At 34.6% G+C, this 26,637-nt stretch overlaps 4 protein-coding genes across 5 annotated transcripts; 3 read left to right on the top strand and 1 right to left on the bottom strand.

The window, feature by feature from the left end:
- Positions 1–124: 124 nt before the first annotated feature.
- On the top strand, positions 125–7,230 carry LOC113740084 (uncharacterized). 2 transcript variants are annotated; one of them, XM_027267595.2, is made up of 6 exons: positions 125–600; positions 1,303–2,953; positions 3,096–3,347; positions 4,672–4,752; positions 5,409–5,882; positions 6,807–7,230. In XM_027267595.2, exons 2-6 carry the CDS (start codon positions 1,703–1,705, stop codon positions 6,846–6,848), a joined length of 2,100 nt encoding a protein of 699 aa, XP_027123396.2. In that variant the 5' UTR covers positions 125–600; positions 1,303–1,702; the 3' UTR covers positions 6,849–7,230. The 2 variants fall into 2 exon arrangements, with proteins under 2 accessions (XP_027123396.2, XP_027123395.2); XM_027267594.2 differs by having other exon boundaries at positions 128–600; positions 6,820–7,230.
- Positions 7,231–9,747: 2,517 nt separating this feature from the next.
- Positions 9,748–11,018, top strand: LOC113738382 (CASP-like protein 1F1). Its single transcript, XM_027265564.2, has 3 exons — positions 9,748–10,218; positions 10,331–10,454; positions 10,603–11,018. The coding sequence occupies exons 1-3, from the start codon at positions 10,019–10,021 to the stop codon at positions 10,822–10,824; spliced, it is 546 nt and encodes a 181-aa protein (XP_027121365.1). The 5' UTR covers positions 9,748–10,018; the 3' UTR covers positions 10,825–11,018.
- Positions 11,019–11,697: 679 nt separating this feature from the next.
- Positions 11,698–13,627, top strand: LOC140005231 (CASP-like protein 1F1). Its single transcript, XM_072045888.1, has 3 exons — positions 11,698–12,171; positions 12,296–12,404; positions 13,156–13,627. The coding sequence occupies exons 1-3, from the start codon at positions 11,990–11,992 to the stop codon at positions 13,375–13,377; spliced, it is 513 nt and encodes a 170-aa protein (XP_071901989.1). The 5' UTR covers positions 11,698–11,989; the 3' UTR covers positions 13,378–13,627.
- A 9,234-nt stretch (positions 13,628–22,861) lies between these two features.
- LOC140005230 (uncharacterized) lies at positions 22,862–25,108 on the bottom strand. Its single transcript, XM_072045887.1, has one exon. It carries the CDS (start codon positions 25,056–25,058, stop codon positions 23,235–23,237), a length of 1,824 nt encoding a protein of 607 aa, XP_071901988.1. The 5' UTR covers positions 25,059–25,108; the 3' UTR covers positions 22,862–23,234.
- Between the last annotated feature and the right edge of the window lie 1,529 nt (positions 25,109–26,637).

The following is a 26,637-nucleotide window of genomic DNA, read 5'->3' as shown; positions in this document are numbered from 1 at the left end:
TGTTGGGTACCGGATATGAAATTATTAGGATTCTCCTATCAAATCTTATTGGATTATCTATTAGTAGCTTCTCGTAAATATTAAACCCTGACGAATTATCCATCAACGTCCAGATTTTATCAGATCAACTATTCGTGGGTATTAAATTTTACCCTATCCTTTATCATCCCTAAAATAGAATTGTATACAAAACCAACAATAAGATTCTTGCATATAACCATCCATAATCTTTTATATGAACGGGAAAAAACAAAAACATTGCGCTGAGAGTCGATTATTGTAATATATATAGCTTAACACAAAAATATGCGTGCAAGATGGGTTGAGACTTGAGAGGCCAACAGGCTACAACTTAACAAGCCTCCATTTTTCAACAACTATTCTTCTTTCTTTTAACTGCAGGCAGAAAAGAGGGAGATAGAGAGAGATGAGAGGAGAGAAACAGATAGAAATGCGTGAAACCTCAGAATAAAATTAGAAAAAAATATATTAATCCAACTTGATTATTAATTTTTATTTTTAGCCCAGATTATTTGTATGATTCTTGAGCTTTATCTGACTGAATTAGAGAAAATCTATACAAGTTCAGAAGCTTCATTGGTGCGTCCCTTTATTGCTCTTTGTACAGATACATAGAAAGTTTATGCCTTTTGCCTTTTTTTTTTTGTTATTATGCTTTGGTTTTCAGCTCAGATTTCATCATCGTATTTTTTTTACCTGCTTTTTTTTTTTTTTGATAGGTATGCATAATTTCATTTATTGCTGTACTAGAGAATCATTTTTCTTTTTAGAATTTTTTGTGGGGTGGGTTGAGATGGTGAATCCATGGCAATGCTTGCTTTGATCATCAGTATTGTAATTTAAGTGAAGTTCTTTTGTTGGTTTTTACTACTTTCTTAGTATTGTTTGAATAAGATGAGATGATATTACTTACGCTTGATAAAATAAATAGTTAAGAAAGAAATAAGCTGATTAGCATCTTGCTTGGAAACTTTGCATTTGGTCATCTAAAGATTGCTTTGCCTTTTAGCATTGTGCCAAGATTAAGTGAACCAACCAGCTCAGTTTTAGCTCATCTAATCTAAAAGATATCCAATCTTTCTTTTTTGGATACTATGTTAGTGTGGAGAGGAGGGAAAAGGGGGTTGACTTCCCTTATGACGAGAATTATTTGGATGTCGATGTCTAATTTGGAGAAAAACTGTTTCTTTATGCTGTCTGTTGCAATCTATTTCCGAGTGTAAAATTTTGCCTAATGAGCTAACCTTGTTTTTCTTTTCCCTTCTTCTGAATGCATTGCAGAGTTGGCTTTGATATTGGGGAAGGATTCATGGATGCCTCCTTAATTTTGGTATGCGGGTTTGCTGGCAGTTTGAATTCTGCTGCATACTCTAATTTATTTCCACCTTTGTGATCAATTTGGCCGTGCAATTGCTTGAGGGGGCTGCCGTAAGAATGGGAATGTGTATTCTGGTGCAGTAGTGTTAGTTGCTGAAATGTAAATGAACTCTGGTTTGTGTTCTATGAATTCTGAGGTGATTCTTTTAAGTGTGTTGTTGCTGGCATTGTGAAGTTGGAATTACTTGTGTCTATCGTGAATAAGATAGTAATTTGTTGGGGATAGATTAGGTTAAATTGGGTAGGTTGAGTGAACAGGAAAAGACCTTAGGGAACGTGGTGAAAAGGGTTTCTTGTTTCAGGAATGGGATTGCCTCAAGTGTCTTCCAGCAAAATTGCTGAGGAGGTGACTGTATCATTATGCACATTGGCACAAACTCCACCTCGATTAACGGGTGCGAGCTATGATATGAATGAATTGCACATTGGTCGTCCAAGCAATCATATGCTCGGGGATCTCTCATGCACTTTGTCAAGGGAGGTTTCAAACAATGCTGATGTTGGCAGTGCACATAAAGATGGAATGGCCAACACGCATAGATTAAGAGTTGGTACAGTAGAAACTAGATTTTTGCCATTTAATGGTGGAAGGACTGCTCAGACTCCTGCTTCAAGGATTGTGGGATTCGATTCAACTGGACCAAATACTACTCATCCTAATGTTGGTGTTTTTGAAGGACATAAATCTGCTGTTCCTTTTTCAACCAGTGTCATTGGTACCACTGAGGCAACTGGTTCTCTGGTTCGGAAACAGTTGTTTTCTCCTTTGAATGGCTTGCTTTTACCAGATGAATTTAATGATAGGTGCATAGACCCTGGAAGGGACATTAACAGGATGGATTCTCTGTTGTATGGTGAAAATTATGGGATCAACTTTCAAGAACATAAAATAAGTAATGTAAGCAACTCCAATCATGACCATACCTTGTTTTCATCCAAATCTAAGTTTCTTGAATTCATTCATGCTCACAATCAACATAGTGGGACAAACTCTAGCATCATTACAGATGGCCCTCTGTTTGAAGATGAGAAATGTCATCCTGAAATATTTTATTCATCTTCTCCTGGAGGAAGTTCTTATGGAAAATTGCCTAAATTAAAGTCTCAAAATGGGGCGATAGACATAGTGCAGGAAAAAGTTGTGTCACCATCATTGTCTCTGTCACCTCTTGGACCCAAGTCTTCTAGAAGAATGAGAACTTTGGAAGAGTATGAGGAAATGTTGGAACTTGATGAAAATTGTTTAACCTTAAAGGACATACGACAGTCACTTGAAGGAACTATCTGTGCCATACCATCTTCTCAAACAGAAAAGGATTCTAAAATGGCATGTGAAACATTTGAAGATATTGATGTTTTTCAAATGAACTTAGAGCAATTCACTCCTGAAAGTATAACTGCTACTAGAGGAAACTTGGGATGTGACTCAGCATTTACAAACCAATGTGCCAAATTAGGTAGGAATCTCAGTGGATTGTCTGTTAAAAGATCCTTGGTTGGTTCATTTGAGGAATCACTGTTATCTGGTCGTTTAGCATCTGGGATTCCGTCCCAGGTAAGTTTTCATGTTAAAACTCATACGTCAGTTGTGTCTCATGTACTTTTCCATATACTCCCAATGTCAGTTGGCAAGTTCTTTGTTCAATTGGGCTTTTATGCTCTACCTCATTATACCTCACTCTGAACTTTTTATGCAGAAATTTGATGGTTTCCTTGCGGTTCTTAATATTACTGGAGGAAGCTTCTCACCCCACCCACAGAAACTTCCATTTTCTGCGACAAGTGTGGATGGTGATAACTACTTACTTTATTATTCATCAATAGATTTAGGAGGGCAGTCGTCTCCTAATAAGTGCAAAGCCCCAACCATGAAGAGGAGCTTTAGCAGCAATGGCTCCCCAACAGAAAGAAGTCGCTTGCGTGTTCCTATGAAAGGGCGTATACAACTGGTGATTCTTGTCTCTTAATGTTTTTGTATCTTGTGGATGAATATGTTATACATCTGCACCAGGTGACATCCCAATGGCAAAGCAATTGTATACCATTAAAACATGCAAATATGCTCCTACAGTAAGTTCAAGTGATAAATTATGAAGATCGAGTTACAGATAAAATTGGAAGGTTGTGAGACCACTCATGTTATCATGATTTTGAGTTTGTGGTTATTGTTTCCTAGCTGTGAAGTTAAGACTTCTGACCTTAAAGTCTTAACATGATTTGTCCGATAGTTCTTTAAAGCCTAATTTCAATGAATAACTGCAATACTTATTGCTTGTAATTGAATTTGCAACTACTGGTTTAGTTTTATAGATTATTCAACAGGAGTGAATAAACTAGTTAAATTGATTATGACTTATGTTCGTACTGGCTATCTGTTTACATCTATTAGTTAATTAGCAATCAACTTGGATTCTGAGCAATGTGAAATTATTCTAGAAACGAGAAAGTGGAGACCAAGTATTCAATGTCATTTTTTTTTCAAATAGATGTACTCGTTTATTAACATGTTACCCCTAAATAAGGAAGATGGACTTCATGAGAGCATTTCCTAGTTCCTTATTCTTTGCAAAAATTCATTAGCACATTATTCTGAAGTTGACCATAAACATAATTGAATAAACTTATGCGAATTTCTCCAAGTTGATAAGTCAATCTGCTTAAAAAAATCCACTCTCCTAGGAAATCAAACTAGGAGTTTTCTTGTGCTCTGTGGTCTCACTCAGTTCAGACCTATTTGTACCTGGATATAAGTGAATAGAAGGAAGAACTTGAACAATAGTAAAAACCTTGCATATGTGCTGTGAAGGTTGCAATGTAAAAGTCTCTCAACTTCCTCCATATATTGTTGCATAAAACCATTTCTTAACTTTTTCTGTTTGTTTTTCCTTTTTAACTTTGCATCTGTTTCGTCATCTAGCTACTGTTGTGATTCGTGATTGGTTTAGCAATACAAATACATGAAGATTATCATTATTCACCATTGTAGAAAGTTTTTAGCTCTCATTTCTATTTACTGTTACTTCTCATTCCATGATTAAGATCTAGATCTAATTTCGTGCTTCAAGGTATTGATATCTTACCATGTGAGTTGAAATGAACTCTGTTCAGATGAAATCCTTGAGTATAAGAAAACACAATTTTGAATTGTCTTTGGAACTTAAAAGTTTCTTGTGGACTGTGCAGCTAGCTGCTAAACATTTATTTGTTTTCTTCTTGCGTAGATGCTCTTGGCTGTTTCTTTATTTAAGTTAATAATTGAATTTCCATTTGCAGGTTTTGAGCAATCCAGAGAGAACACCCATTCACACATTTGTTTGTGATTACGATTTAAGTGACATGCCTGCTGGCACCAAGGTACTTGTGGCTTTCATAAGCTAATCGCAAACTTAACATTAGCATGCTCTTCTCTGTTTTTTACATCAGTACCTTTGTTCATGTTTGCTTTTGTTGTTGAGATGGAATTGTGTTTAATCATTTACTTGGTCTTCTACTCAGGTTTTGCTTAATAAACTAAGTTGAGATCAATCTGCTTGTTTACCTTTTTCCCCTCCTCTGAAACGAAGCTTTTATTGCTGATGAGCATATCACTTTTAGTCATTGAGAAGTGTAGACATCATAATTCACTTACTGGTTCTCGAAATGCTCAGTTGATTGAAGCTGTATTTCTTAATAGAAAAGTAGGTTGCTTCCAGTCAAGAACAGACTGGCAGATAGCTCTTCTGATTATCTTCCATGCTCCTGTTAATTGTGAATTAGCTGACTGAGCATTTTGACAGTTTCTATTATCCTTGATTAGTTCATGTACATGATTTATTGTCAGAAAAAGGAAAGAACAAAAAGACAAGGTTTCTTGACTAGTTCTATCTTGAATTGATCTTACCTCCATGGTTTTTGTTAATTGCTGTATTTTGACTAAGCAGATTCTTTATCATGCATATTTGGAGGTGGTTGTCATGAGTAAAGAACATAGATTTACCAAGTTTATCTATTTCATCAATAAACCTTTGCAGACATTTCTACGCCAAAAGGCTACTTTAGCTTTAGACAGAAGGAGATCTGACTTGAAAAAAGAGGGCAAGTCAACTGCAAAAAGTGGTGATTCTTTACAGCGTGAAACAGTGCTTTCTGGTTCAGATGGAGTTCATCTTGTAGAAAGATCAGATATTAAAGAACATAGGGGCAGTATAGAGTTGGAGAATGTACCTACTGTACCATCTAGTGTTACTGAAAGCAAATATGCAAATGGCACTTCAAAGGTCAATGACAGTACTGCATGTCCTGGTGTTCTCCGTTATGCTCTACATGTCAGATTTCTGTGTCCACACCCAAAGAAATATTCCAGAACATTTCAGAGGTGCAAGTCTGATACTGCTGCTCTGCCTGTGAGAAACAGAATGGACATTGAAGGTGAGAGGCGCTTCTATCTGTATAATGATTTGAGGGTGGTGTTCCCTCAGCGTCATTCAGATTCTGACGAGGGGAAGGTATGTCTAAAAGTCTATCTCTAGTGTGTGGTGTTCTGCTTTTGATTGGTGGTTTTGTCGATAATTAGGGTGACACAACTGAAGTAAATTGCTATAAGAGCACATGACCTTCAACCTGAATCAAGAATTCAGTAGGGAAAAGCAAAAATAGTAATCTCACTGTTTCTTTTTCAAATTTTATATGTCTAAGCGGAAGATGCATACCTGCTTTGAAAGCATTTGGTTTGTTGCAGATAAATAACTATATTTAGGAATTGGGACTGTAACTGTAACTTGCCTGAGGACAAGATAATTGGTGAGGTCAAAACTGAATAATATGCTAGATAGCCTGAATTATACTAATTCTAATGTTACTGAAAGCATACACAAGTTGTTGTTGAACTCTTGTTCTCAATTATCTATTACTTTGTGTTCTAAATCCCCCTTAATTCATGTTTTTCTTTTTCTTGATTTTTCACATGCTAACTCGTTCAATTTTTCATTCAAATATCAAGTTTACCATCGTCTGGGCCATGACTAGCTATATTGTCGTAGTCTGTTTTGAGCATGATACCTTCTATCTATGACGTAGTAGTAGTTACTGCGTGTGGCCTTTGTCAATTGGCTGTGAGCCTTATATATGCAATCATCCACATAATTTCTGTGGATTTGTTTATGATTCTGTCATGCACAATTGAATTTTATAATTTGCACTTAGCAGTTGAGCATGAGAGAATTACAAGCAAATTCATAGATAATGGGCATTATCTCTGCTGCAACATGAATTGTAGTGCTCTAAAAGAACACTAAGCATGTATGATAGCAGTTTTTACTGATTGAAATGCCAGACCTACAGGATCTCTACTACTCAATGTACTCTTTGTTGCTAGTTAATGCGAGTCTTTGACATCCGAGAATATTTAAGACTCTCTAACTGGTTTTCAGTTTGGCATTGCAGTTGCATGTGGAATATCATTATCCATCTGATCCAAAGTACTTTGACCTTGACAACTAAAAACTCCTGTTAAGTTACCAACTGATGTAGCTTTTCTTGTAAATATCAGTACATGTATCTTCTTGGCCATTTACAGACATGGCCATAGTCCATGTCACCTGTAAATCCATCAGAATAAATAGATCATTCAGTCTAGTGAAAGAGTTGTAAACAGTGTAGATAAGCTTTCATGCTCCTTTGAAAAAGGACTAAATCAAAGCTAGAAAGTGACACTTCATCACCTTCTCATCATGGTGAAAGTCCTTCTGGCTGATATGTTTAGGTGCATTGCTCAATTTACTGTGTAGGAAAAATTTGTACCCATACCAACATTGTACACAGATTCTTTAATCCTTGCACATTGCATTCAAAGCCCTCTTATTTTGTACATTTTACCAAATTTGCTGGCTAAGTTTGTGTATACTAAATTTAAGCACATTCATACTCATATTCCTTTCAATTGCCCATTCTATACTCCTATTTGACAATGGTCAAAAGAAAGAACCATTGTCTTCCACCAATTTTAAAAAAAAAGGAAACAAACTTTTGTCAGATTGTAGTGCCCTCACTGAACTGCAGGAACCATCAGCATGGTGAGAAAAATTTTTGTTGAAAGATCCAAACCAAACTAGATATTGAGCTAATGGTGCATTCCTCCCAAGTAGCTGGTGTAGAACTCTCTTTTATTCTTCTTAATTTTACTTAGAAAACTTGGCCTACGTTTATACGAGAATGTTAATTAAACAAAAAATAAATAAATAAATTTGCAGCAAGGATTGGAATTTGGAAGTTCATTGGCTATAATTATTCAGAATAATACATGACGTTTTCTACTTTGTAAATGTAATACATGACGTTTTCTCTTTGTACTTGAAATGGACAGGCAGAAAATAAGAACTCTGCAAGTTAGTCTTTTTCTTTTTCTGCAACTTTCACTTGAATATCAAGATGCAGGTCACCCATGCATGCAAAGAAAAGTACAAACATGGGAATAGAGTCGAAGTGTTCGAAAAGAATGGACAAACACAACTGATCATAGCAAGAAATGAAAACGTTCAAAAGTTCATTTTACCACCCTTGGGAAAAATAAAAAAAAAGAAGATGGTTCTGTTTTCATAAAAGATGGGTCCTTTTTTTTTTTTTCATGCAAACTTGTTATGCTTGTATTGAATGGAAAAGAGAGCACATGCCGGAGGGCAATGGGCTTTTTGTAAGCTCCATTTTTGAAGCATGCAACCTGTTGGAGTAAAGATCTTTTGCAGGCACCAAAATTGCTATAAAAGCATTGATTTGCTGGTATCAGTCATCTATTCCCAATGCATTTTTAGTTAAAAGTAAAAGATCTCTTGAAGTTGAAGGGACAGTTGGCTTAATAAACAATAACATGAAAGGCTCCCCTCTTAGATTATGAGTAGAAACTAGAAATCAATTGATTTCTATCTTTTTCATATGCAAATGAAGTTTGGAAGCTATTGGATTTTGTGGCCTAATAGCTGAAAAGAAATGGGATTTTCCAGTTCCAAAGAAAATTAAATTAATTAAACACTAAAATCTTTGCAGTGCTATTGGATTTTGTTTAAAGCCCTCAACACTTGAATTAGCTTGAAAATGGATCTTCATCATCTTTTACTTTTGTCCTGAGTTACCCCTTGTCTAACGTCTAAATGATCCTGAAGGCCAAAAAGGAATCTCATGACACTATGAGATAAAGAAACAGAATGGTTGCATGAAACAAAATAACCATTCCATCTTATCACTATCTTCTTTCAGTTTCTTATATCATTCATATTTCCAAAAACAAAGATGTATTGGCTTACATGATGCAGCTTTTCTGTTAACTCCAAACCCCGTCTTCAGATTTTATGCATAGTACAGTATAGATATGTAAGTTTGGTATTATTCTTGTAATTGGCCCAAAAACTGACATTATGAATCCCAACAAAGTTGCTAACTCATTGCCTCCATGTCTCAAAAATATCTTCAAAACTGTATATAATGCTGCAAAGTGGATAAGTTAGTCCCTCTTCTTTATTTTTGCAACCTTGGCTTCGAATCCTCTGTCCCCAAAGTAGCATCTGTCCCTTATTTGTACAGCTGTCACGTGTCTCTAGTCTTTTGTTAACCCGAACTCAAATAAACCGATAATAATCTATTTACAAGTTTACTCAAAATCAATTAAAATAGATAACTCAAAACTTTTTTTTATTTTCTTTTTAACAAAAAAGAGTCTTGTTGATCATAAACATAGAAATTAACTAAAACTCTTCTTTATTTTTTACCCCAAATCAATAAAACTCCTTTTTACCACAAATAAGGGACAGAGGTTACTTTGAGTACAGAGGATTTGAAGCCTGCAATCTTTGTTTGTCTGAACATTTGAAAATGACAAAGAAAAAAGTCTAGCATTGATTTGGTCATGCTCAGCGCTTTTAAATGAAGCCCATGAATATATTATCTTATATCTTATCTTACTGTATATAAAGGGAGAAGACAGGGGTACGGTGTAAAATTTTTTTTGTCACTTTTTTTTTTTTTATCCTTCCACTGACAAGCTAAAAAGTAGATTCTAATAACTGCCAATAACTTCTCTTTCTTTTTTTTTTTTTTTTTGTTTAACAAAAAAAAAAATCACATTACACAACCTGATAAAACCTTTTAACTGCTCATTATTTTTTTCTTTTAATTTGCGCTCTATGTACCCTCACACTAAAAAGCTAATTAGTAGATTCCAATAACTGCCAATAACTCCCTTTTTCTTTTTTTGTTTAACGATAAAAAAAAATCACATTACACTACCTAATAAAACTTTTTTAATAACTGCTCATTATTTTGTTCTTTTAATTTACACCAAGTATATATAGGGACAGACAAACACCTCTAGAAATAGCTCCAACAAAACTTTTTTAGTTCTTCTTCAAATCATAATGACACGCCATTTTTCACGTAAGAACTAGTTGCACTAAATTCGTGCCCATGTTTTGGTAGACTGATCCAGTTCCCCACATCCCACACCTTTGTTCGCCTATAAATACCCCCCAAAATTCGGCATCCCAAATTCATATCCTAGATCTACAGTTATAGATTAATTGTATCCTGCAACTGATGGTAAAGAACATATTAGTAATTGTTGGTTCGTCTTGCTTAAGTTCAAGAAAACTCTGAAATGGAAAACGTTGAAGCCAAGCACATCCATAACTCAACTCTTAAAACCCATAAACTTTCCTTTATGGCCCAAATTTGCTTGAGGCTTTTGGCCACCGTAGCCACCCTCGCTGCAGCATGGATTATCCTCACTAGCAAGCAAACTGTTGCGGTTTTTGGGATGGTTGTTGATGCACGTTATAGCTACTCTCCAGCATTCAAGTAAGAAACACTAGTACCATCTCTAACCATATTTTCTATATGCATTGCTGTATTTGGATTTCATAGATGAATTTGTATATATGCCTGAAATTATTATTTCGCGAATGTGCAGATTCTTCGCGTATGCCAATGTCATCGTGTGTGCAGTCTCGGCTTTATCCTTGCTTCTTCTCCTCGTCATTAGTTACAAATCTCTGGTTGGAATGAAGTTTTTCTACTTTTTCCTCCATGATTTGGTATGTCATGATAGAAAATTTTGGTGACCATTCATGTTACAGTACTATACTGTTGTAATTCCAAGAAAAAAGAAAGAAAGAAAGAAAGAAACTGAACATGTTGAACCTCTGAGTCGGTTTTCGAATTTTGATGAATTTTTTTTGACAGATGGTGGTTACGCTACTGATGGCCGGATGTGCAGCAGCAACTGCAATTGGATACGTTGGACAACATGGGAATAGCCATACTGGTTGGATGCCAATCTGTGACGACTTTGGCAAATTCTGTAGAAAAGTTGCTATATCTGTGGCACTCTCCTACTTTGGTGTCATGGTGTATCTCCTCCTCACAATCATATCAGCTGTGAATTCTAGGTGGATTCAAGTTTGAAGTTCTTAGTACTTGTAATAGTTGAAGAAGATAATATGTTTCGTGTGATTTATGTTTGCTGATGTCCAGGATCAATGCTGTAGGAGTTGTGTACTTTCAGTTTGTTTGCCAGCAAAATGCTTCTGTATCTTTTGTCTCTCTTCTACTTATGGGAACAAAAATGTGAAGTCTTGTGGTGCAGAGAATTGCTGACAGCCTATCCATTGTCCTTTTACCTTCTGGAGAAAGTTTTAACAGAACAGAAAAAAAAAAAAAGCAAAGAATATATACAAGAGTGGAAGAATTTTATAATTAATTTGAAAAACTAAGTAGATAGTTTTGTTTTAACTGAAAAGAAAAGAAAGTAAACGTCATATATATATGCTGTAGGAATTCAAGAATAAAATGTTCTGTTTCTTGTAATCAAATTTAAGGAACGCAAAATTTTAATTGGAAAAGGCGAGGTACATTTTGTGTCATTTTTCCTATTTAAAAAACTAGTCTAATATAAAAATAAAAAAATTATCAGTATTAAACTAAATAATAAATGCAAAATAAAATCTTTTAATCCAGCACTCAAAATTTAGCTTATCGACCAAAATATGACTTCATGAGTTCAACAAATAAAGCATTCAAAGCCAAGGAGACCTTAAGGTTGAAACTTAGGAGTGCTTGGAGGCCTTTATTCCATGGTGTGGTTACTTGTAATCTTATAAAAAGAACAAACAAGAATTCAACACTTAAATTTCAGTATTCACAAAAAGAATATTACCAAAGAATAAGAATTCAACATGTACTATTTTTTTTTTTTTTCAGTATTCAATGTGTACTTAAATATTAAAGCAAAAAAAAAAAAAAAGAAGAACTTAAACACTTAGTGTGCACATCTCAGATTCCAATCCTCAATCTAATTAACCAAAGGCTAGTTAAATATTTACCCCTCCTCTGCTGAAAAAAAAAACCAAAAAAAAAAAACATTTCAACCATCCAACCTTAACCTACCAAATAACTAGTACCCCGAAATATAATCAGCCCAAACCTGATTTGTGGTAATCCACTTCCCCTCTTTCTCGCTTATGAGTTCCACTTGACTGTAACTTCCTGACTCACTTCTCCCGTATCTAGAGCTTCAAAATTCACCAGTTAGTTTCTTCAACTTCAGGAGGAAGTTCCCAAAAGTTCTTCAATGGCAAATTACAGCCCACCTCACATAACTGGTAATCGTTTCTTTGGGGCCCAAGTTTTCTTGAGACTTTTAACCATCGGAGCCACCCTTGCTGCAGCATGGCTGATCCTCACCAGTAAGGAAACCGTTGTGGTTCTTGGAATGCAATTTGATGCTCGTTACACCTACTCTCAAGCTTTCAAGTAAGTAAGATTCACACACTACACATACACATGCAAAAACACTATCTAAGACCCTTTAAAATTTGAAGCAAATAATCATCTGTAGTCCTTTATATTGAAATATTAAGTAGCAAAATATGGGCAGGTTTTTTGCATATGCAAACATTGCTGCGTGTGGATCCTCGGTTTTATCCTTGTTTTCTGTGCTACTCTTGAAGCCAAGGACATACTTCGTCATGTTTCTGCATGATTTGGTAAGTTATGTTTAGTTCTTCAGTGACCAATTTTTAGGCTTGTTAGCTACCAATCTTGATAATACTCGATTGTATTTTCTGTATACCTTTGACCTCTTGTTGGTAAAATGTGAAGATACACATCAATAATGCTGCGAAAATGCAGCAGTCCTTTGTCCCTAGTGTGTACATGTTATGAGGAGCATTCATGGTTTAGGATTATATGCTCAGATAAGTTTGGTATGTTATGTGCCTGCGTGATATGCTTTTAGCCATGGAATTTGCCCACCCAAACTAGTGAAGTATATGCATTGCTGTATTTATATGTAGCAAGGAAAAGCCATGGCTCAAATCAAATTCAAATTTGTATCCTCTAATATTGTTTAGGTGTTGATTTTGGACTCTTCTATTCAAGAGGTGGATTTGGTGCGAAAGTTTGAGTTTGGTAGGCTAAAGTCAATTCAATTTAGGGTTGAATGATAATATGTTTGAGTTTTAAAGCGAGCACACCATCTATCTATATATTGTGTGCTTATCCTGACCCTTACAACTAGGGTTACATAATAGAAAACCATATATATATTCTTTTGGTGCCATACTGCAAAGTCCAAACAAATGGCCTTTCTAATGTTAAAGATGTCTTGATGGTTAGGCTCTTGGCAATTGAAACAATTGTTAGTATTTCTTTAATTCTGATAGGTCTGTGGTTTTACCAAGATTAATTATTTAAAAGACTTTAAAAAAAATTAGCAAATGTGGTGGATTTGGACAGATTATGAGCACATTACTGATGGCCGGATGTGCAGCAGCAACTGCTATTGGATGGGTAGGGAAATATGGGAATAATCACATCGGTTGGACTGCAGTCTGTGACCATTTCAAAAATTACTGCAACAGAACGGCTTATTCTGTGGTTTGCTCCTACGCTGCTGTCATTCTCTATCTCCTCCTCACCATCATCTCTGCCAAAAAATCAAGAAATGTCCAAGACTGAACTACTTGTACGTAGCATGGAAGAAATTAATATGGCAGAAAATTAGGTATTTGGTGACTTTTATGGGACAAAAAGAAATTCCGTGCTTCTTTGTCCAATGTGAATTGGGTAACACTACTGCTTTTGATGTGTTAAAACTACTTTTTAGAGTTTGGGTTGTACAATTTGCCTCCTACATTGCCTATATTATCAAAGGCAAATATGTAGTCTCAAACAGGATTTTGTTGCTTGTACAGTTTTCATTTCCTCAGTTTGTTTCCCTATTTTAAGCGTAGAAAAATTCATAAAAATTTACGCATCAACTTTGGTTGTTGTTACCAAAAAAATGTTCAAAGTGAAAGCTAGTTTGATGCCATAATTTGGAAAGATACAGCATTAATTCCAACTTAGAGAAGCCATCTATTCGTTCTCGAAAATGCATTAACCAAGTATTCTCGCAGGTTAAAAAACCCAAAAAAAAAAAAAAAATGGAGGATGAATTTATTGTGATGTCAATTAGTCGAGTTAGAACGTACGCTTTGTCTCCATCAAATTCTTATTGCGATTTGAAGTATTTTATAAAGTGTGGAACGTTAATCGCTTCAGTGAAAGGGAACAGAGGAGTAGAATGACCTACACGACATGTCATATACCTAATATGACTTGTGATAAAGCCAACAGTTAATTATGTATCAGAATTCTCCTTTGGACCGAAAGGGAATAGAAGAGGGAAATCAAACAGCAAAGGCAATGAAAGAACAACCAAAGGAAGCTTAAAAAAATAAACCTAACATAGGTATGACATAGATGCTTGACAAGGACTTGTATTCATTCAGTCTTGGTGATCTTTTGACCAATTTGCACCTACACGTATACCATTCCTAGGTGTTAATATTTCTTCCAAAATTTTTTAGAACATATAATATTTTTAAGAGATAATCCTTGGCTAATTTTTAGTGGACTAATATAGTTTTACGAAAGCAATAAATATCATTTGTTTGCCTATTTTTCATGTAGACATAAAATGAAACGTGTACGGCAACCAAAATGTATTTAATTGTGTGTTAAAAACCGTTGCATGCATTGACAAATAGGTACACAGAGAAGCAAGAATTTTGATGTAATATATATATCATGATTAAACTATTTTTTTTTTATTCTAAGCGCCTAACTGATAATTCCATTCTCTAGAGGTGGTGGCAGATGCATGAACCCTCTTGAAAAATAAAATTTCTTGTGTTTTGGACGAGCTAAAGATACTAGTTGTCTTTTGTTTATTGACGAACAGAAACAAACTAGGCTTGGTGACCCGCGGGTTTTGTGGGGTGTCCATTATTGATTGTTTTAGGGTAATCTAAGATTTATTTAATAATATAGATTTAGAGTATTTTGTATGATAATGGAGTTGGAATAGTGGATAGAGGAATGGTATATTGGATTGATTTATTTATAAATAGATATAGTAAATTTGATGTGATTTGTATTGTGTTTTTTAAAATTAATATGATCTAAAGATTTGATGGATAATATTGGTTTCAAAAAATTTTGTTTTTTTATTTTAATTTAGTGATAAGTAAATATTATTTAAATTAATGGAATATATGTTATTTTTTTAAAGTTGATAGGATGGAAAATTAGGTGGAGAATCACATTGAGAGTGTTATAATTTATTGTACTTTGGGTGTTGGTAGTTTATGTATTTTAGGATGATGATATTTTCATAATTTGGATAGTTAGGATGAGAAAGTGTGCATTGTTGCAGTGGAAAAGTCTATGGAAAGGATATAAAAGAATGGAAAATTTGTTGAAAAATAAATGGATACTAGATCTTTTTTTTTTGACAAATTTTGTTATAGTTTGGGTGTTGTATGATGAGATAAATTAATAATTTGGAATAATTTGATATTGTACCTTGGTAAAAGATGTGTTTATTAATTAAGTAGGTTTTTTTTTATATAAGTAAAGATGATATTGATTTAGTTATGAATGAATTTGATTGAAATAGATGGAAGTTGTATTTTTTAATTAATATAATCTGAATAAGTAAAGGATAATATTAATTTTAGGAGCTGAGAGATTTTATATATTAACAGTTTATTGATAAATGGATATTATTGAAAGTAAGGTGATGTGTATAATAGAAATGATTGTACATGAAAATTATAGAGTTTAATCACTATAATTTGCAGTAGAATTTTTAAATATTTATTGTTTGATGTTAATGTGACTTATTTTATGTTACTTAAAGTTGTAGTGAATTTTGTATTAATATATAGATATATTTATATGATATATTTTGTAATATGTATGTATGTGTGTGTGTGTGTATATATATATATATATATATGCACGTGTGTGTTTAGTATTTTATTTTAGGTGATATAATGGTTTAATTTTTTTTTTGTTTATATTTTTTACGGTTTTGTTTGTTTGTTATATTTTTATTTATTTATTTATATGTGTGTGTGTGTATATATGTATATGTCTATTTAATATTTTATTTGAGCTTGTATGATTGTTTAATATTGTTTTAGCATGTCTATCTTTTCTAGTTTTGTTTGTTCGTTATATTTGTGGCGTTCATATTTGTCTTGTGATTCATCTGTCAATATGATATATATTTTTTTGAGCTGCATCATGTATATTTTTGTCTATATATATAAGGGTGTGGTTTTAAGTATTTGTACGTAAATTTCTGGTAGTTTGGTTATCTTTGTTATAGTTTTAGAGAAAAGTTTGTCTTCTTTTATTTTGGTTTTCAGTGGTATATTTTCCAATTTTTAAATTTTTTAAATATTATCAAAGTAACATTTTTGAAATAGAGGGAAATTATCCTATATTTTTAGAAACAATTAGTCATATTAATGCAAGCTAATACAAAGTGGCACAATTGATTTATATTTTTTAGATACACATAAAATTTTCATCGATATATATATATATTTAGAAAATCAATATTTCTGTCACTATATATATATTATGCAAAAAATGAATATATATAAAAGGCACACAATTAATCATCACTTTGTATTGACCGCATTTATGCTATGTTACTCAATCTTAGAATGCAAAAGCTTTAAGTTAATAATTCAGTAGTTAACAAATATTATCGAAGTAACATTTTTGAAATAGAGGGAAATTATCCTATATTTTTCAAAACAATTGGTCGCATTAATGGAAGCTAATACAAAGTGGCACAATTGATTTATATTTATTAGATACACACAAAATTTTTGTCGATATATATATATTCTAGAAAATCATTATTCTTGCCGACATATATATTTTGGAGAAAATGAATATATATATATATATATATATATATATATATATAAAGGCACACAAATAGAATGCAAGAATATTTATAGATTTGTATAGCCCAAAAAATTCGTTTCTGCATTGGGGAATGGAAGGTAGGGCAGCTTCAACAAACAAAAGCAAAGAAACAATAATTAAGAGAGATGACAAGTTAAAGACCACAAAGTACAAAATTGACAGCGAAGTTACAAAGAAACCAGCACAAAAGGGCATGATTGGAATAAAGATTACAAAATGCAATATGAGGACAGCAAGCAATAGCAGACAATAAACTCCACAGTTAGCCCCCCGTGATGCTAAAAGACACAAAAGTCCAAAATCATCCGCAGAATTGCATCGAAATCGGGACAATCAACTGTAGCTAATCACTCGGCACTTTATGTAGTTTAGAATGATTATTTGATATGATAACACTTATTATATGTTAATACGAAACGGTATGATTGATTTATATGTATTAGATACACACAAAAATTTTGTTCATTCGTATATATTAGATATAAGTATGATTTTCATTGATCTGTGTTAATACAAAATAGCATAATTGATTTATATTGATTAGATACACATAGAATTTTTATTGATTTCTATATATTAGATGCACACAAAATTTTTATCAATTTCAATATTTTTTTGAAAATCAATATTTTTGTTAATATATACATTTTGGAGAAAGTTAATAAATATAAAAGAGCAGAGAAAATTGTATTTTGGAGACAGTTAATAAATAAGCGAATAAATATAAAAGAGCAGGGAAAATTATAAACATAAAAAAGAATCCATTTTTAAATCAAAAAAACACACACAGGGAAAATGGCCAAAGATAGCAATTGCAGCAGCAGAAGACAGAACAAACAAAAGGACAAAATTGGCAACAAAATTACAAAGGAACAAGAGAAAAGGGCACAATCGGAACAAGGTAACAAAAACAAGAAGAGCAAATTATCTAGTTGGCCACTAAACTTTTGCAATCGTTAAGTTTTGGTCACTCAACTATTAACAGTTTGGTTTTAGCCACTAAAATATATAAAGTTAAGACTCAAGGTCATTCTATTAAATTTAGTCGTTAACTTTATCCGATCTGTCTGTCCGAGCAATTTCCAAGACAAAAGAAAGGGTTAATTTAGGAAGTTCAATATGCATTTTCTTTTTCTTATTATATAAACCTAAAGAAGGCAGAGTGCCAGAGAAACTACAAGAGAGAAGGAAATGGAAGAAACCCAGCTTGGATTAGAGGAAATAGGACCAAGCTCAACGCCACCAAGAGTCGTGCCAGCAAGTTCCATTTCCCCATAAGGGGTTTTCTGGAATGAACCCCAAATTGCTAATCCCTTGGGGGAGTAGTGAAGATCCTTGGATTGAGGCCAGTGTAATTTGGGGCATGGAAGTTGGGAGTTCTTGGGAATGGGTTGTTGCCCCTCTTTGCAATTACGCTGCTGCCGATGATTTCATTTCAATGCAAACAAACAACCCTGTAGACCTCTTGAGGTTTCTGAAATTATCCCTTTTATCTTTTGATACTACTCTGTACAGCTTCAATAGCAGATCAGTAATATCTGATCAAAGCAACCGAAGGACCTATGCTTAACTTCGACTATCCATAGTCATCTCCTCCCTCGAGTCTGCCTTTCATTTTGGTTACCTCCCTCTCATCTCCTCTCCAAATTTCAACACCACCACCCGTTGCATATGATATGAAAGCCTTCTCGTCTTCTTTGGCCTTTTTATTTTTTCCTTCTCCTTCTCTTGAATCTCTGCCACCCACTTGCTGAGTCTTTTAGCCATAGGGAGATTCCTTCGATTGAGGCAGTGTAATTTGGGGCAGGGAGGTTGGGATCTCCTCCCTCGAGTCTGCCTTTCATTCTGGTTACCTCCCTCTCATCTCCTCTCCAAATTTCAGCACCACCACCCTTTGCATATGATATGAAAGCCTTCTCGTCTTCTCTAGCCTTTTTATTTTTTCCTTCTCCTTCTCTTGAATCTCTGCCATCCACTTGCTGAGTCTTTGAGTCATGGGGAGATTCCTTCGATTGAGGCAGTGTAATTTGGGGCAGGGAGGTTGGGAGTTTTTGGGAACTGGTTGTTGCCCCTTTCTGCCATCCAAAAAATGCATGTTGAACTTCCTAAATTGACCCTTTATTTTGTCTTGAAAATCACGCGGACAGATAGATTGACGAACTTAACGACTAAATCTAACAGAATGACCTCGAGTTTTAACTTTATACATTTTAGCGGCCAGACTTTTAATAGTTGAGTGACCAAAACTCGAGGATTGCAAAAGTTTAGTGGCTAACCGGATAATTTGCTCAAACAAAAATGAGGAAAAAAGCAACAGCAGGCAAAGTGGTTGCATGGAGTTTGGTAAAAGACAAAAAAGGGTGAAATCAGCCTTGAGGCTTTATGTAGTTTAGATGTAAGCGAGGATTTTCATGTAAAATATCATAATTAAACTACCTTTTGATTTTGAGCACTTATGTCCATTTTCTAGAGGTGGTGCAAGATGCATGAATTCAATTGAAAAATAGAATTTTTTGGACAAATACTTTTCACCTGATTAATGTTCTTATCAATTAAGTTGAAACTCAAAAAATATTGAAATTTCCTTGATAAACAAAATAGGCCTTCACGTTGGGCCTGTGGCCTCCCAAAACTACAGACGGAGATACTCAATTCAATCATCCTGGTAAAATTGGCCCAATTGGAAACGCTAATTGAGTAAGGCCGAACTAGTTGTTAAGAAGGGTGCAATCAACCACCCCCCTCCCCTCCCCTTCCCCCTTCGCCCATCAAGTAATTAAAATTAATGTTTAAAGAGCTTCATCTTATTTAAATAGTTCTCATAATAAAATTCTCTAATATCTGAATATATTAGATTAATTTATTTTTGCATAAAATATTTTTGAGTAATAAGTTTTTATCACTTAATTTGCTAAATTTTAATTAATATAATAATTCTCACTCAAGATTGTAAGTCAAACACCAACACATACCTACATAAGTTCATGGTACTAATACACTCAGTGAAGCTGAACCAAAACTCAAATAGGCTTAGAACTCACAAGTATCGACACCGGGGGGGGGAGTGCGGCTGTGTGATTCCGTGCAATTTTATACACTTACTGTATTTATTACAGTATTTAATGTATCATTGCACGATATTGTGTTTGGACAGTCATTTTTCGTTGAAAAATTGCTACGTTTTCCGTGAACACATTTCCCTATCACCTTTTTACCTCACATATATCAAATTACTATAATAATTTTTCTATAAAAAATCCAGAAAAATGCAAATACAACCTTAGTATGCATGGCTAAAAACTTCCGCATATATTTGGTACAAAGATATATATTGTGGTCACACATAAAAAAATATGTACAAACACATCAAACAAATACTAATTGTAATCATTTACGAATTGGGCTTGTATAGAGTCGAAGTTGTATTTTTTTTTTTTTTTTTTGTGCACACTGAGTCTGAATATTTTGTATACTTGTTCTAATTTAACCAATTAAAGTAGATACTTGACAAAATGGAATAGAATCGGAAATCGATTGAGCACTAGTTTTAATGATATGAGAGTAAAAGATTAGCTTTAATGGCCTCAATGGCAGTTCATACCACTTGTTTTGTTTGGCATTTTAGAAGCAAGAGGCAATAATGATCTAAAAAGCCCATATGGCTTAACCAAATTAATTAAGATGTCCAACAATAAGATAAAACTTGCAGAGCCAGAGACTGCTAGGCTTCAAGATAAAAGAGACGCAGCATGGCCCAATAAACATCAAACATAGCATAAAATGGAACATGGGCTAAAAGATGCGATGCTCAGTTTAAGCTCAAGAAAGAAGAATCTCAACTGTTTAGTTTCTTCTTGTAATTAATGAATGTGGTGGTAGGACAATTAAAGTCATGGTCAACTCCTCACAATAAGAGATCCCAAATTTGCTCATTCTGGATTACAGGTCAAAACTCATGAATGGCGAAGACCACGACCGTGCAACTGTTTAGAAAACTATGGGGAACGACCTCTTAAATTTTTTGTTTTTCCCTGCGTAAAATAACAAAAGTATAGGACAGTATTTTTTTTTTATCTTAAACACTATTTGCTTTGAGGGAATGGGAGGGGAAGGAAAGAAAAGGAAATGGGGGGATAAATTTTTTAATGTTTGGATTGGTTTTTGAGGAGGGAAAGGAAAGGATTGGGAGAGCAAGAGAGGGATGAGGTTAGTGTTTTTTTTTTTTTGTCACCATTTTTTCCGTCCAAAAATGGGCGGAAACAGAGGGAAAGGACACTAAAATTAATGAAAATCTTAAATTTTCATTAAAAAGTGATTATGTATTTATAAATTAAATTATGGATAAAAACGTAACTAACACATGGTAGTTTCCTTTCCTTTCCTTCAGTAGTCCAAACAAAATGAATGAATCCAAATCTCCTCTACTCTCCTCTTCTTTCTTTTCCACTAGAATTCTCTCTTTTCCTTTCCTTTAATCCAAATGGTGCCTTAGAAACTTCGGAGGGAACAAATTGGTGTGTTTAGACAGGAGATTATTTAAAATATTATTTGAAATAATTATTATAACATGTTTTACGATTTGATGTATGTAAGATAAAAATATATGTTAAAAAATATATTTGTGATGCAAGCAAGTGCTTTTTTTGGCAAATAATTCCTATCTAAACACACCCAACCGCGTTAACCTCACAGTGCTCATCAGAATTACAATTCTAATCCAGAAATAAAAGTGTTTTGTCACAAGCGATGCCCCAACACTTTATCTTCCATGCCATAATCATGACCACAGGTGAAAATCAGTCGTGTGAAGCCTAAAATATTGAAATGAGGATACTTTTGCGATAAAGATTGGTTATGGACTGTGCAAAAGCTCCTACTGAGTTCATCAGTTATATCCATTATCCACTGAAACAAGGAATTGTGAAATGGAATTTTTAAGTATTTTTATTAACACTACTTTTTCTTCCCTTCATGAGAGCTCAAGGTAGGGTAGGGAGTAAAGATTTAGCTCCTCTAAAATAAGATCAGTAGGAAGATTTACAACACAATCTCGAAGTTGTATGATTGTTTAGGTAACAACCAGCAGGGGACGGTGCAGTTGTGAGGGTGTTGACAAACGAACAGAACAAATGCACATGGGAGAAGACCTACCAGCCCGTTACATCTGCCTCCCAAGAATTTCTTTCCATTATATGCAAATGTTGTTATGCCAATTCAGACCGGACAGACTAGATTGGTCGGAGTCGGAAGTCGAAGGCTTGGCTTCTGAATTCTGATAGAAGAATCGAACTAGACTGATGGCCTGTTTTTGTTTTAATTTTGATCATCCGTTCTCAAGTGGAGCTTAACATTAAAGTAGTACTACTATCAAAGACAGAACAATTGAATCTGTCAATTTATTAGACGTGTTGATTCCCAAAAAGTATCACACATAAGCAATAAGACCTTGGAGGTCTTAGCATCATAGCATGTACTTGTTTTTGTGGTTGTGTGTGTGTGTGGGGGGGGGGGGGGGGGGGGGGGGCTTAGGAATTTGGATTTCCGTGTTGATCATCAATTGTCAAACTTAAACGGAGAATTATTGTAAAGGGTCACATCTAGCATTCACACATACAAATTTCCACTCAAGAACAATTTTCTACCCCAAAAAAAAAAGGGTCATCAATTGGGGTTGCCTGATTGATAACAACAGCATAGATAACATGTACTATTTTGATGCAGGGTGGCTATTGATAATGTAGCATATGAAGTGATTTAAGTCATTATGGACCTTGCATAAAGAGCTGCAAACCGTCATGATACACAAAAATGTTAATATGAAAATTTATGTCTCAAACAAGGATAAATCTTGGTATTTGTTTTAGTTTCATATCTATCTCCATTTCCATTGATCAACCACCCAAAAAAAAAAAAAAAAAAAGATTCTTGTTTCTTTAACCCTTTAAAGTTACTTGTAGTATTAAATAAAGCTCCTCAAAGTTAATTTTAATAAAGCAAATAGTACTTTTACATTAAGAAAAAAAAAAGTAGCTTTAGAATGCATCTTTACTTAGTTTAGCAAACAACTCATCCACAAGTAACATGAAACAAATTATAACTAACAATAGAAGTGCTCTGATCTCTGACTTGAAAAACAACAACCTTTTAACTTCAAACACTGACGCAGAAAGATTGGGGAACAGATGAACCCCAAATTGAAAGCATAGACATATTTCATTGAGTAGGCATAACCATCTTTATTCAATAGTACTACTGCTAGTATAAACTTATTGGGTTTTGGTAGAAAAACACAAATCTATGAACTCCTAATTCAAGTTAGGTCACCCAACCAAAGATTTTACTCTTTACTCATCCCTGTACCCAAATCTTCATCACTAGGACTAACCACATTTACTTCCTCTGCTTCAAATCCTAAACACAAATTTTATAAACAAAAACAAAAAGAAGAAATTACAAGAAACAAGAACAATGACAAAGTATAGCACTACATACAGATTAAGCAGCATCCACCAGAATCAGTTTTTTCACTTCTGAATCATCAATCAATGAATGCCAAAGACTCCCCATAGCTTCCCGCGACCTAAGCTTTCCAACAGCTTCTTAGCGCCATCGACGTTCTCCATCTCCACCAGTTTCTGCAAATGCGAACAAGCCCCAGAACCCACCATTTGTTTACGGCATTTCTTGGAATGAACCAGGGAGATGAGTATCAAAACAGGGTACTTCTTATCCAAATTCTGGACCAAGGGATCCAAAAGTTGAACTGCACTAACAATCCCCTTTTCTTCCTTCTTGAAAATCCTCCTGTTCCCCGGGAATGCCATCAACCTGGACAATGCCTTCGCGGCTACTTCCTTTTCCTCAACTGCTTTTCCATCCATCATCCTCACCAACGCAGAAATGCATCCAATTTCGCCCAGTTCTTTCCGGGTTTTCGTGTTGTAACTCAATTCGTAAACAGCTTTAGCTGCAGCAATACGACACCCCAATACTCCGCAGCTCAACACCCCAGCAACTCGATTCAGGAACCCATCAGCCACAAGATTTTCCACTATCAATGGACAAGAAGCCAAAATCTGAATCATAACAATTGCAACCTCGAGATTCTGAACTGAATTAACAGAATCCCAATAGTTTTTCAAGCTCTCGATCACGCCTTCTCGAGCAATCAACAATTTAAGATTATCATCCTTAACAACCAAATTATTCAAACAACCTATAGCATTTTCCTGTGCCAATATAGTGCCTGAATTCCACAGCCCCAGTAAGATCATTACAGCGTTTTCCTCGATAAAATTCTCCTTAATTTCCCGATAAACGGATAAAATACGTAAAACTCCAGCAGCCATGGCTTGTGAATTTGGGGTACCATCGTTACAAATCTCTAATAAAGACGAAACCCCTCCTCTTGACCCAATTGCCCTCGCATTTTCCTTGGAATTGCTCAGTACTTGGAGGACTATACAGGACTTTTCCTTGGCGAAAACGCTGCCAGATTCCAGAACCCGGAGGAGATTATTCAGCAAGCCGAGACCTTCCGCGATCAGAACATGCTTAATGGAATCAACGGTTGAGATTTTAGCGATCCCCGCCACGATTTTCTCCTTCATTTCCAGATGATGGGTGTTGGAATCCAGTGTTCTGACGAGCACCGGAACAATCCCCTGCGCCACCGCGATGAGAACGTTCTTGTCATCCTCTTGTAGAAGATTCAGCACCGAGTCAAGAACCGAATTCTTCGACTCGGTGGAGCCAATCTGAAGACGAGTTATGAGGTTGCGGAACTCGGCCCGGACGGATTCTCTAGTCGGAGTCGTTGCTGCTGGCGCTGCTGCAACGACGGCGTTCTGGGGGTGGAGGAGAACGCCGCTTTTGATGAGAACGTCGAGGTCTCTGGTGTGGTTGTCGAGCTTAGCCGTGATCGAGTCGACGTCGTTTTGAGTCTTGAGCTTCCCGTGAGGCGGGGTCGACGCGTGGCAGAGCATGCACAACGAGAGCGCGTCAGTGAGTGTAGTGACAAGACTCTGAAGAAGGTCTACGGCGAGAGAACCGGTGGCGCTGGCTGTGGTAGCCGAGCATGAGTTACAAAGGTCGGAAACAAGGGATTCAAGAGTGGAGAGTTTCGAAGAAATGATAGACCATTTACTTTTGAAGCATTGGGCTTGTGGGACTGAGCTGGAAAGAGAACTGAGGAGCTGAGTTATGGAATTTGTTAGAGCTTGTACTTCATTTTCAGGTACTTTCATGGCTGATGTCTGAAGGTTTTTGGAGGGGATATTAGGGTTGAGAAGAGAATGGAGGCGGGAAGGGGTGTGCTTGTGTGAGGGGTGGCAGGAGGAAATGGTTAAGAGGAAAACGACGAGCATATGAATATACGAAATCGGAGAAATATTGGAAGGCGGAGGTGTCAACTGTCAAGGGCAGACGCAGCTAGAGTGCGTGAAATAAATGGTGAAATTGGATTAGGGATAATTGAGAAGTTTTTTTTTTTTTTTACTACATTGTATTAGCCAAATAAGGGATAGCAACAACAATTTTCAAATTCAAATCTTGTGCATCACGTGAGCGAATTATGCAGGAAATATTTATTTGGAAAATCTAATGTTATGCAAACATAATAGTGTGGATAATATTTTCATCTAGGAAATCTTTATTTGGAAGATTTAATGCTATTCAAACGTAATTGTGAGGATAATATTCTTATCTTGCAACACTTTTTTTTTTTGTATATAATGTAATGACAACATTAAAAAATGATATAAGTCAAATAGTTTCAAAAATTTTAGTTCTACTAGATATGGAGATTTAAAAGAAAAAGATGGATTTTAAATTCATTTATTTTCATTTATCTTTCTATTGAAGATAAATCAAGAGATTCCATATGTTAAGGAAACTTTCCAGCTGCTTACAAGATGAAAAATTTGTTATTGGAGATACTTGGAAATTGTTGAAATAAGCGCAACCTTTTTGTAACTAGATGGCATATTTTTCAACGTAAAAAGTTGAGCAAAAAAAAATCTATATATCTATATGTATTGCAGAAGGGGTTTTTAGCATAAATCCTCTCAATGGTTTTCAAACTTCTCATTCTTTTTTCTAGATTTTTGTATTTATTTTAATACATAAAAAGTAGTGGGTTATAACCAACTCTATCACCAATCAAATTTAAAATTTAAAACATCTCCACTATCTACTTCATAAAGCGTTTATAGTTTGTTATTTATACATTAAATCATTTTTACTCCTTAATCAAAGACAAATACTCATTCGTATGCTATTTTACTACAATGTTACATTTTTATAATTAAGAAAAATATTTGTCACCATACTAACCCTATAACCACCCCTACAAATGAGTTTTGTAAATTACAATTACATTACAAAAAAATCACAAATGTGCAATTAAATGTAAAGTTGAGGGGTAAGGTGCAGCTAAATGTAAAGTTAAGGGGTTTACCATATTTAACCCTAAAAAAAATCCCAAGAACGGAACAAGTAGTAGGTTATATATTTTTATATTTATTTTAATACATAAAAAGTAGTGGGTTATAACCAACCCTATCACCAGTCAAATTTAAAATTTAAAACTTTCCTATAGTCTACTTTATAAACCGTGTATAGTTTGTTATTTATATTTTAAATCTTTTTTACTCCTTAATTAAAGACAAATACTCATTGACATACTATTTTAATATAATTTTAATTCGAAAGCATACAACATGATCAAGAAACAGTAGAACCAATTACGACTAAATTTTGATTCAAAAAAAAAATAGGTCTAGATGCCACTGGCACGTTGCAGTAACTTGCGATGCCAATTAGAACTATTTAGCATTTTTTTTTTTGCAAGAAGTTAGGACACTGTAAAGTTTATTTAAGCAAAATTTGTCTCATCGGTGATTTGAGTATCAAGTTATTGAATATACTACAAATCTTATAATATCA

The sequence above is a fragment of the Coffea arabica genome, chromosome 4c, assembly GCF_036785885.1.
Source record: "Coffea arabica cultivar ET-39 chromosome 4c, Coffea Arabica ET-39 HiFi, whole genome shotgun sequence".
NCBI classification, from domain to species: Eukaryota; Viridiplantae; Streptophyta; class Magnoliopsida; order Gentianales; family Rubiaceae; genus Coffea; species Coffea arabica.
Note: the sequence above shows the minus strand (reverse complement) of the source record. Positions and strands in the feature narration are given on the sequence as shown.

What these genes read in the sequence shown, in the direction of transcription:
- LOC113740084 (XM_027267594.2), top strand. Translation starts at nt 1,703, where the DNA reads ATGGGATTGCCTCAAGTGTCTTCCAGCAAAATTGCTGAGGAGGTGACT. An exon ending in CATCTGGGATTCCGTCCCAG is followed by an intron (nt 2,954 to 3,095) that starts GTAAGTTTTCAT and finishes CTTTTTATGCAG; the next exon opens with AAATTTGATGGTTTCCTTGC. An exon ending in CAGATTCTGACGAGGGGAAG is followed by an intron (nt 5,883 to 6,819) that starts GTATGTCTAAAA and finishes TTGGCATTGCAG; the next exon opens with TTGCATGTGGAATATCATTA.
- LOC113738382 (XM_027265564.2), top strand. Translation starts at nt 10,019, where the DNA reads ATGGAAAACGTTGAAGCCAAGCACATCCATAACTCAACTCTTAAAACC. An exon ending in AGCTACTCTCCAGCATTCAA is followed by an intron (nt 10,219 to 10,330) that starts GTAAGAAACACT and finishes GCGAATGTGCAG; the next exon opens with ATTCTTCGCGTATGCCAATG. An exon ending in ACTTTTTCCTCCATGATTTG is followed by an intron (nt 10,455 to 10,602) that starts GTATGTCATGAT and finishes TTTTTTTGACAG; the next exon opens with ATGGTGGTTACGCTACTGAT.
- LOC140005231 (XM_072045888.1), top strand. Translation starts at nt 11,990, where the DNA reads ATGGCAAATTACAGCCCACCTCACATAACTGGTAATCGTTTCTTTGGG. An exon ending in ACCTACTCTCAAGCTTTCAA is followed by an intron (nt 12,172 to 12,295) that starts GTAAGTAAGATT and finishes AAATATGGGCAG; the next exon opens with GTTTTTTGCATATGCAAACA. An exon ending in TCATGTTTCTGCATGATTTG is followed by an intron (nt 12,405 to 13,155) that starts GTAAGTTATGTT and finishes GGATTTGGACAG; the next exon opens with ATTATGAGCACATTACTGAT.
- LOC140005230 (XM_072045887.1), bottom strand. Translation starts at nt 25,058, where the DNA reads ATGCTCGTCGTTTTCCTCTTAACCATTTCCTCCTGCCACCCCTCACAC.